The sequence below is a fragment of the Aethalodelphis obliquidens genome, unplaced genomic scaffold, assembly GCF_003676395.1.
Source record: "Aethalodelphis obliquidens isolate GAN/ISIS:26980383/991018 unplaced genomic scaffold, ASM367639v1 scaffold16, whole genome shotgun sequence".
Classification (NCBI taxonomy): Eukaryota; Metazoa; Chordata; class Mammalia; order Artiodactyla; family Delphinidae; genus Aethalodelphis; species Aethalodelphis obliquidens.
In genome coordinates, this window is record NW_020837960.1 from 31,718,798 (window position 1) to 31,729,816 (window position 11,019).

The following is an 11,019-nucleotide window of genomic DNA, read 5'->3' on the forward strand; positions in this document are numbered from 1 at the left end:
ATGCAGCTGCCACGTCCTGTGTGTGACATCAGGTCCCATTTCCTGCAGCGCGTCTGCCGGGGGCGGGTGACAATTCTGCCCTCTCCTACACACCCGTGGGCTCCGTGTTTGTGCTGGAGGGTCAGCCCCCTGTTCACAGTTCTCGGCAGCCAAAGCGATGGCCCCAGTGACACTGAGAAGATGCTACTGAAAAGATGACCGTCAGGGGAAGAGCCTGGTGTTGCCTGGGGCGCTCGGGATGGGCAAGGGTTGCCAAGTGCCACTGTAAGCAGAAGGACGGAGGACGGACCAGGAGGTTGGGGAGCCGGGCTGACAGGGATTGGCGGGGGGAGTGGGTACAGAACCAGCAGAGGCCATCCTCAGTGGCAGCGAAACAGGACTCGAGCAAGTCATTCATCCGCTCCAAGGATGGACTTCCTCCTTTGTAAGGAGCGGGTGATGTTAATCCCTAGTGTTAACCATCCCGGTTACTAAAAGCAGCAAAGAACTGGCAGGGGCTGGGTTACTCTTCCAGGGCGGGGCCCCAGGTCCCCTCAGCAGAGAAGGGAAGGGGGCGTGGGCCAGAACAGGGGCTGGAGGCCCTTTGGCCACTTTCAGCAAAGCTTTCACTGGCCCCCAATAACATTAATTGGTAACAATGTCAATGATTTATCTAGTGCTTACTGTGTACTAGGCGCTCTGCTAGGCACTCTACGTGAGATATGTTCTTAATCCTTCTGACAATTCTGTAGGCTGGTATTATTATTAGATGATATTTTTATAGGTGAGAAGAATCAATGTCAGAGAAATTAAGTAACTGGCCGAAAGCTGTTGACCATATTTGGGAACGAGGGCACTGAATTTCCCTAATTGGTCAAACTGTAGCACAGAGGACAGACTTTCCACACCGGTGTCCGGTGGGGGGCTGGGCCTTTGGGCAGCAGAAAATCCTGATCTGAGTGAGGCCTCGGCCGCAGAGGGCAGGCGTCACACCAGGAATAAACTTGCCCACCTTATGCCTGACCTTGGCATTTTTCTGGAGGCAATATGCAATTTATTTATTTTCTTTCTGCCTCCATTTTCCTGTCTGTCAAACGGGTGTCAACTATTTTCCTCTTTCACAAAAATACAGTCAAGCTGGGTGAGCACTTTGAAAACACCCTGGAAGACCTGGAAGAGTAGAAGTCACTCTGTAATTGCTGCCTGCCTCACACCTTCATGCTTGCTTAGAAAGGATGTAATTTTAAACTAATCATATAACTAAACTACGAAACACCATTCAAATGTCTACTCGTTTCTAACCTTCCCACATCTAAGCATCTATTTACAGAATGAGCAAACACCGTGACACTAAAGCACTGGGCTCAGGTGACAACACGTTTGGTGAAGCACGAGGAAGCACGTTTGGCGGGGACTCCCTCTCACGCTCCAGCAGCCCACGCCTGGGTTCCCCCTTGTAAAAACCGAGTCCTGGGTCTCTGGGCACTGCCCAGCTCAGCCTGGCATCCCCCGTGGACCCCTCCTCTCCCTGACGCCCCATCCTCTTCCCCGGCGGAGAAGGCAGAGGAGTCAAGACCCGGTTCCGTCAGAACAGGAGCAGAGAGGTATCGGGGGCCCAGTGTCTGTCCTTCCATCAGATTTGCACAAGCTCAAGACGCTGGGGAATAATATTCACAGCTCTCAGTGTCTTCTGAGATTACAGGCCACTGCTTTCTAAACACATAACAGATCACTGAGATACACTTCACATACCACGCAATCTACCCCTTTAAAGTATTCAAGTAAATGGTCTTTCGTACATCAGCTCAGTCACTTTTAGAACATTTTCATCAGGGAAGAAAAGAAACTCTGTACCCTTTGGCAATCACTCCCCCTTCTTCTCAACCCTTCCCAACCACCAGCCCTAGACAACCACTAATTTACTTTGTGTTCTTTAGATCTGCCCATTCTGGACGTTTCACACCAATGGACTCCTACAATATGTGTTCTTTTGTGATTGGCTTCTTTCTCTTAGCATAATGTTTTCTAGGTTTCTCCATGTTGTCATATGTAGCAGTAATTCATTCCTTTTTACCGCTGAATAATATTCCATTGCTAGATACACTCCATTTTGTTTATCCATTCATCAGCTGATGAACATTTGGGTCATTTCTACTTTCTGACCCTCATGTATAAGGCTGCTATGGACATCTGTGGACAAGTTTTCGTGTGGACATGTTTTCAGTTCCCTTGGTTACACGCTCAGGAGCAGAAGTGCTGGGTCGCATGGTAACTCTACGTGCAGCTTTCTGAGGAAACGCCGTACTGTTTTCCGAAGTGGCTGCACAATTTTACGTTCCCAGTTTCTCCACATCCTCACCAACACCTGTTACTGCCTGTCTTTTGGTTATAACCATCCTGGTGGGTGTGAAGTATGTGGGTCTTTTTTTTTCTTTTTTTGCGTTTGCTGATGACTAATTGACGTTGTGTATCTTTTCATGAGCTCACTGATCATTTGTGTCTCTTCCTTGGAGAAATGTCTATTCAAATCCTTTGCCCATATTTTAATTGGGTTATTTGTCTTTTTGTTATTGAGTTGTAAGAGTTCTTTATATATGCTAGATATGATAGTCCCTTATCACATATATGAGTTACGAATAGTTCCTTTAATTCTGGGGGTTGTTGTTTCAATTTCTTGATGGTATCCTGTGAAGCACAAAAGGCTTTAATTTTGATGAAGTCAAATATAGCTAGTTTTTCTTTGGTCACTTGTGCTGCTGGTGTAAGACCACTACTTTCTGCATCTGTTTGGGTTCTGAGTCTTCGCATAAGGACTTGCTTGACCCATGAGGCTATTCCCTGCCCTGTTTCTGGCCTTCAGGCCCAGAGCTTTATCTGCCCTCTGGCTTCACTAAAAGCCCCAGAGCAGGCACCCAGCATCTGTAAAATCCCTGCTCCCGTGGGCACGAGCCGGCGGAGTGCAGTCAGCGTCCTCCGTCTGCACTGACTTGGAGCGTGGATTCTGGTGGCAGAGTCCAAGCCACACTGCGCACTGCCTGCGCCATCTCGCCTGAATAACCTTAATGATAGGCTCACTTTCTTCGTTTTTAAAACACTGTGAACGTCACAGACAATGATTCACGTAAACTGCTTAGCCACTACGTAATACAGTTTGCTGCTCCCGTCATGCTGCCGGCCCTGGTTGCTTTACTTCTGCAATAAAGCCTGGGTTCCAGGAAAGCTCCGGGAATCCTCATCTCTCCTCTGGCTCCACTAGATACTAATTAGGTCCTCCTGATGCTCACTTTGTCCCCTCCCCTCCTTACTTCCTGCAGCAATGCCTCGTCCCTAACAGACCACCACACTGGCCCCACCAAGTCCCGGGCTTCATCAGGACTCCGGTTTCCAACTGCCTGTTTTATCTGGCATGTCCGGCCAACCGTTACCTAGAAGCACTTAAAATGTTAAAGTTCCTCCTCCTGGGCTTTGTCTCCCCACCTGGCCCAGGTGCGGTCCCCTTGCTGTCCACGGCCTGGGTTCCTTTTCAACGTGCCCATTTAAGGTCTCCACCGGTAGAGCTGAATCCCCCCGGCTCTCACTGCCTCTCCCTCTTCTCCGCTCTCTCTTCTCCTGTAGCTGCCTTGGCCTCTCAGCAGTTTCTGAGATACACCAGGCCATGTCCACCCCAGGGTCTGTGTCCAGAGAGAGCTCACCTTTCCAGCATCGCCCATCCTGATGACCCACCTTGATCCTGCAACCTGCATCCCCTGCGTCCCCCAGGGGCACGCCCAACGCCCTGAGCTGCTTGCGATTTTCTTTTTTTCCATAGCAATCATATCTTCCACCTTTTTGTATAACTTATCGTTTACTGTGTAGGTATTTGTCAAATCTTATTAGGATATAAGCTGCCTGTGGGTGGGGATCTCCGTCTCCCTCCCCAAAGTGATGCCTTACAAAATACAACTGGATGGCGGTATTTGCATTTCTCCGATCATGTTGAGGATGGACATCTTTGTATGGTCACAGGCCACACACGTGCCTCTTTTGTGAACTGTCTAGTTTTTTCTTTCGTCCCTTTGTCCATGTTTTCTGTTTTATCGATCTGCAGGAGCTCTGAGGATTTTCGGGACACGGAGCCTCGGTCACCACGCTTATCCATTGCATTCTAACCACGCCTGTCGCCGTGCAGGGCACACAGGAGGCCCAGAGAATAGAAGAGCCACGAACCTCGGCAAGTGTGTTCAGGTTAACATCAGCGGGCATCTGCACTCGGAAGGGAACCAGAGAAAAGCCTGTTCAGACTAACTGACTCATTACGCGGGAAGGACTGGCCACATACCCGGGCAGGCAGTCCCCACAGATGGCGTCACGGGTGGCAGAGCAGTTGGCCTTCTGGAGGCGGCTCAGCAGGGCGCAGTCCAGGCACGGCTTGCACTTCTGAAAGCCCCAGTCCTCCTTGAACCTGTGCGGCCAGCACCTCACACACTGGGCATCCTCCCCGTAGCCAAAGCCACATTCCTGCGGGGATGAACAGGCAAGAGACAGCTATTCAGACCCCGCGAGCGTGAAAAAGGAGGACGAGGAGATGGCAGAGAACTGGGCTGGTGACTACCCAGCGCCCGCCTCTCTGGACACAAAGGCCGCTCTTTCAGCGAGTTCCAATGTGTCTCCCCCTGCTAATAATCTCTCTTACGACCTAAGTATACTTACTCATCCACTTTATTCCAGGAGCACGAGCATTTGAATAAGAAAGGCTCTCCCCCTCCCCCGCCTCCCCCGCTGCTGCGGCATTATCGCCAGCTGAGGGCAGAATTAGGGCACTTCAACTCAGCTGGTCATCTGAGTGCTCAGAAGCTAGAGTCGGGGAAATACGTAGACACCTAGTCACTTACCAAGGCAGAAAGTAAGTGCTGTGATAAGTAATAGAACACAAGGACAGCTGCATACGAAACGTCAGAAGCTTACAATATCCTTAGAGAAACTTGGAATGGTTAGCTGTTTATTACTGTCTGAGAGAGGGAAGATGCTTACACAACGCTTATAAATCCTTGTTTGGATCAAACCCTGTGATACTAAAGGTCTCAAGCATCTCTAGATTTGGCCATCAGAACCCAGAACTGCTTTCCAAGGATGGGCTTCACAGACGGCTCTTTGACCTGCATACGAGTTCCAGCACTAAGTCAATCACAGCGTGTCATATGATGCCGTTATAAATGCAGTCACAAAAAGAACGCCATAGACCAGTGTTCATGATAGTTTAAAAAATAAGTTACAAAACAGAATGAGAAACAGGATCCCATTTCTTACAACAACATTAATAGTAAGTGCTAACATTTATCGGGGGCTTCCCCTATGCCAGGATCTCATTAATTCCTCCTCCCCCACAATGAGGAAAGCGCTTCCCATGCTCCGATTTCCTGGATGGGAGTATGGGGTTTCCCAGAAGGCATGCACCTTAACCAAAGAGACATTGCTAATGTCAGAACCAGGATCTGAACCTACACGGTTTTTAAATTAATTAATTAATTAATTTATTTATTATATAGCGCTTTACAATTTTCAAAAGTTTCACACACATGATTTCATATAATCCCATAATAATCCTTTTAAAAAAAATCCTCTATCCCTATATTGCCCCTCTCCCTCCCTCTCTCCACTGGTAACCACTAGTTTATTCTCTTTTATCTGTGAGTCTGCTTCTTTTTTGTTTTACTCACTAGTTTGTTGTATTTTTTAGATTCCACATATAAGTGATATCATACAGTATTTGTCTTTCTCTGTCTGACTTCACTTAGCACATTGCCCTCCAAGTCCTTCCATGTTGCCACAAATGGCAAAATTTCTTTCTTGTTTACGGCTGAGTAATATTCCATTGCATATACGTACCACATCTCCTTTATCCATTCATCTGTGGATGGGCACTTAGGTTGCTTCCATACCTTGGCTATTGTAAATAGTGCTGCTATGAACACTGAGTGCACGTATCTTTTCAAATTAGTGTTTTTGTTTTTTTCAGATGTATACCTAGGAGCGGAATTGCTGAGTCATATGGTACGAACCTACATGGCTTAATTCCAGAGCCAGACTTCATACCACTACACTCTGGGACTTTCAGGCACTTTATGTGACATATACACAGGAAGATGTCTGAAAGATTACATATCAAATGTTAACACGGTTATCTGCACTATGTGATGGTTTCTATAGAACACTGGCCATTAAAAAGAAAATCAGACAGCAGCTCTCGAGCTGCAAACAGAGCCCCACGTGGAGGGCATGCTGGGAGCCCACACACAGCCAGAGGGGCAGTGGGGGGGGGGGGGCGGGCAGGGCTCCCAATCACAGCCTCAGCTTCCTCATTGGGAACCACGGAAGCCAGAACACAGATCCAGCGAGGTCAGAATTCTCGCTTCTCCATAAAATTTATATATTTAACTTCTTCATCCATATTTTTATACAAAGTCAACTAAGCAGTATTTATTGGCTGAAAATTAAATCAAAACCAACACACACACACACACACAAAGATACAAATGAACTTATTTACAAAACAGAAATAGACTCACAGACAAATGTATGGTTACCAAAGGGGAAGGGTGGGTGGAGGGAGAGATAAATTAGGAGGGTAGGGTTAACATATACACACTACTATATATAAAATACGTAATCAATAAAGACCTACTGTATAGCACAGGGAACTCTAGTCAATATCTTGTAATAACCTGTAAGGGAAAAGAATCTGAAAGAGTATATATATATACATATATATGTATGTGTATATATATATAAACTGAATCACTTTGCTGTACACCTGAAGCTAACACGACATTGTAAATCAACTATACTTCAATTAAAAAACAAAAACCAACACAAAGAATAGTATTCCCTGTACGCAGTAAGCCACTCAGTAAAGGATATTAGCAACGATACTTCAATCCAGACCTCACTAATGAACTCACTCACATTCGGGAGGGGCTATCCCTTCCTTTCCCCCTTCAATTCCTCTGCCAGTCTTTCAAATGTGTGTCTTGAACAAGCACAGCAAAGAGCAGGGGAGAAAAACAAAGCAGAAGGTCAGCACCTTCCTAACCCTGAGGGCTCCAGCTAGACAATGTTCTGAACCAAAGGCACAGACAGAAGCAGGGGGGAAAAGTTTTAAATACTAATTCACAAATTAGAATTTCTTTAGAACTGTTAACAGGGATTATCTTTTTTTTGGGGGGGGTAGTGGAATTATGAGGTGTTTTCAGTTTTTATACTTCTGTAATGATTTGATTTTCGTGCACGAAGCACCTCTAGAAATCAGGAAGACAATACAGACACACTGAGAAAGAATTTCTTAGGATGTGCACTTGGTCTTGGCGGGAAGGAGGCCACTGCTATTCTGGGGGGCTGTGCACAGCAGTGGGGTCTGCACCAGGACAGCGTTAGCTGCTGAGAGAGCCCCAGGCATCCGAAGGCCTTCTTTAGGCACAGAAGGGAGCCCCCCACCCCGAGTCCCAGGATCAAAGCGTGTGCACATGACATCCGGGGCAGGACCTCCTCACTCACAGGCTGGCATATCCCTCAAAGTTCCTGCGGCAGCGATTTCAACATCACGCTTTGATCCAGGCAGCTGGGACTGTAAGGGTCTCATATACAGGTTAACACACAACACAGAAGGAAAGAAAAAGGGAGGGAGAGGAAGATAGGAAAACAAAGGGAAAGAGGTAGGCGTCTATGAACTGGTAGCAAACGTCAGAAATGTCGCTTTTCAAGCCAGGCTGATACAGGGGGAAAGTGTATATTTTCCTGCATTGGAGCCAAAGACACATCGGCCACTTGCCAGCTAAGTTATTTTGGGAACTCTCTGACCCTCAGACTCTTCATCTGTGAGATGGGATAACAATGCAGGCCCTACAGGGTTACTCTGAGGAATAAAAGGGAAAACATATGAAGCCTCTCAACTCTAAATCAGGCACAGGTGTCCGCAAACAAATGATACCCATGGCCATTACTGTTTTGGATTCTCTACAGCCCAACAGACCGATTTTCTTGATTCCAGTATAATAAAGCTTCACTGGGGAATAAAGGGATCTGCAGACCCCAATTTTTTCTAGGCTACTTCAAACATCACTTTCCATTATTTTTATTGAATAAAAATTTTTCTAAATCGAATCCCAAGTACCTCCTTTTTTTAAAAAAATTTTTTTTTTTTTTGCGCTACGCGGGCCTTTCACTGTCGTGGCCTCTCCCGTTGCAGAGCACAGGCTCCGGACGCGCAGGCTCAGCGGCCATGGCTCACGGGCCCAGCCGCTCCGCGGCCTGTGGGATCTTCGCGGACCGGGGCACGAACCCGCGTCCCCTGCATCGGCAGGCGGACTCTCAACCACTGTGCCACCAGGGAAGCCCCCAAGTACCTCCTTTTGAAAATGGGTACATAAGACAGAATTTAACCTTTCCTGGTTGGATCTACTACTGCGTTGCGCCGTCATACAAAGAACTAGGCAGTCCTGGGCCTGTGGGGCCGTTCTGCTGTTTTAACGCCTCTGCCACGTGGTCAGCGGCCCTCCCTCCCTCCTGCCTAGCCTCGCTGTCTATAGCCACTCATTTCCCCTCTCCAGTCCTGAGAAACTAGAGAAATGATCTGACTAGAAATGAACTTGAAAGAATATACACAGGTGTACTGACAGTTCCATCTCTTTTGAGAAAACATGTACTTCAGTGTTGGGAAATCTTTGTGCTTCTTTTTTGATTCCTGGCCGTGTCTAGAGTTTATATTGTACATAAGCACCGCTTTGACCAATAGTTTTTGCCATGTATTGTTGTGTGTGTTTTACATGTCATTAGAGTTTATAGAATGAGGATTTCATGAAACTTTTTTTTTTTTTTGGTTCATTCTGCACTGGACCAAATCACGTACAGAAAGAAAACAACGCCAGGCTCCAAGGGCATCACAGCTTTTGCCTTTATTAACTGGATACCGGCTTACTATTTCTGCCTGCAGCTTATATGCTCTGGTGGCAGCTGCAGCAATTCTCTTTGGGGTAGATTCAGGTGAGGGGTTGAGATAAGGCTTTGTATCATCACCATCACAAAAGAGTACCAGAATGTGCAGAGCAGGTACCATGAGCCATACTTGTACAGAGATCGATTATTTGGGGGAATTTTATTCAAAATATATTTTCTCTCAGAAACAGACTCACAGACACAGAGAACAGACGCTGTGGTTGCCAAGTGGGAAGGGGGCTGGGGGGTGGGGGAGGGATGGAGTGGGAGTTAGGGATTAGCAGATGCAAACTAGTATGTGTAGGATGGATAAACAACAAGGTCCTGCTGTATAGGGAACTACGTTCAATATCTTACGATAAACCATATGGAAAAGAATATGAAAAAGAACGTATGTATGTATAGCTGAGTCACTTTGCTGTGCAGCAGAAATTAACACAACATTGTAAATCAACTACACTTCAATAAAATTTTAAAAATATATACTTTCTCTAAAGTATTTGCCATTTAAAAAAAGATTATTAGAGACAGAGCCTAATATTATTTTTAAACTTTTAAGAATAATATCATCACTTTCAGTTCATGAGAGTCTAAGAAGTGTATGCAGTGCTCATTCCACATGTTAAATTAACTAGACACCTTGAATTAACTAGAAATTCAGAGCAGTTATTTCCAAAGAATTACTGTATAGCATCCATGGCAGCAACCACATTTAGAGCTGATTTGTCACATTTCTAAAGCACCATAAACGTAGAGACGTCATCATTATTTGAAATCCAGGCTATAAAGTAAAAAGCGTATAAATATTAAATTACCCCCCATATAAATGTCTACCTTGATGTTTTTATTTCATTCACTAAAACAAGGTGGTTAAAATGCCTTGAAATCTTCCATATTAAGTTCAATAAACAACTACCAAGAGAAACTGAAGGAGGCGAAACAACGGAGAGAGAGAGACAAAGACAGAGAGAGTGACAGAGACAGAGAGAGAGACGGGGGCGGGGGTCACCAGCCCCTGTCCCATGGTAACCCGTCTTTCCATCCTCCGTCCCTAACTTCCCACTCCGCCACTGTGCCAGGTCTGGGGAAACCTCCCAGACACATCCTCCTCGTGTGTGGGCAACTATTCTGCATCTCCTTTTCGTTCACCCCGCTCGGCGCACTGTGGGGAGCGCTGGCATCAGCCCCTGAGCGCGGGTTCCTCCGCAGGGATGCAGGTTGGTACCCCACGGGAGCTGCTCTTACTCATCACTGCACCCAGGTGCTGGGGCACAGAGGGTACCCTTCGAGCGCGGCCAACTGAGCTGGCAAGCATCACGTGATCTAATTGGGCATCTCATGAAAATACCAACAGTATTAGATCTTTTAGTTTTTCCCATGTGACCTTGGGGCACAAGGGGGAGAGCTCCCAGGCACAGTGCTTCCTTTGGGGACAGAAGCTGAGGTGTGGACAGGTCCATGGTGACAGGAGGAAGGGGCAGGCTGCCCACACTGGCTCTGCTCAGTCTTTCCTTTGACAGACTCTCTGCTTGACCAAAGTCTGCAGGCGTCTCTGAGCCACTTTTTCGACCGCACCCTGTTCTTAGGTCTGGTCTTGAAGAACCCGGTTGTCCGAGGATCCTGTCCAGTTGGTTTAGCCAGAATCCCCCACCCTCAGTACCTGCTTATTCTCCATATCTGACCTCCCAAGCCACCCACCCTACCCCCCGCCCCAGGTGAGGCCTGGTCCCCTGTCTGCCTGCAGTAGGAATCCTGGCGTCTATATAGCCAGGATCCCCCTTCCTCCGCCGTTTCCTCTTGGTGAGCGTCCACCCTGCCCCCCGCTCTGCTCCGGGGCTATAACCCCCATGTGTCCACGTTGGATGTGGAGCTGAATGCGGTTCTGGAGCGAGGTCTCTCTTCTCCTGTTGCAAAGCTCCTGAATAGAATTTGTTTTTCCTGCTGTAACCTCTGTCCTGTTCTGGTTTTCTTTGACACTTTCCAGGTTGTACTGAGTTCGCCCTCTCACCAGTTAGTAGAAGGACTCTGTGTGTGTGTGTGTGTGTGTGTGTGTGTGTGTGTGTGTGTGTGTGT

General features: G+C 47.1%; 1 protein-coding gene across 6 annotated transcripts in view; it reads right to left on the reverse strand.

Moving 5' to 3' along the window:
- Window positions 1–11,019, reverse strand: part of TNFRSF19 (TNF receptor superfamily member 19) — a 159,207-nt gene that overhangs the window by 51,484 nt on the left and 96,704 nt on the right. For all 6 annotated transcript variants that reach the window (XM_027116691.1, XM_027116690.1, XM_027116689.1 and 3 more), the window contains one exon: window positions 4,298–4,476. In XM_027116691.1, coding sequence (XP_026972492.1) covers window positions 4,298–4,476 — 179 coding nt within the window. The remainder of the gene's footprint in view (window positions 1–4,297; window positions 4,477–11,019) is intronic.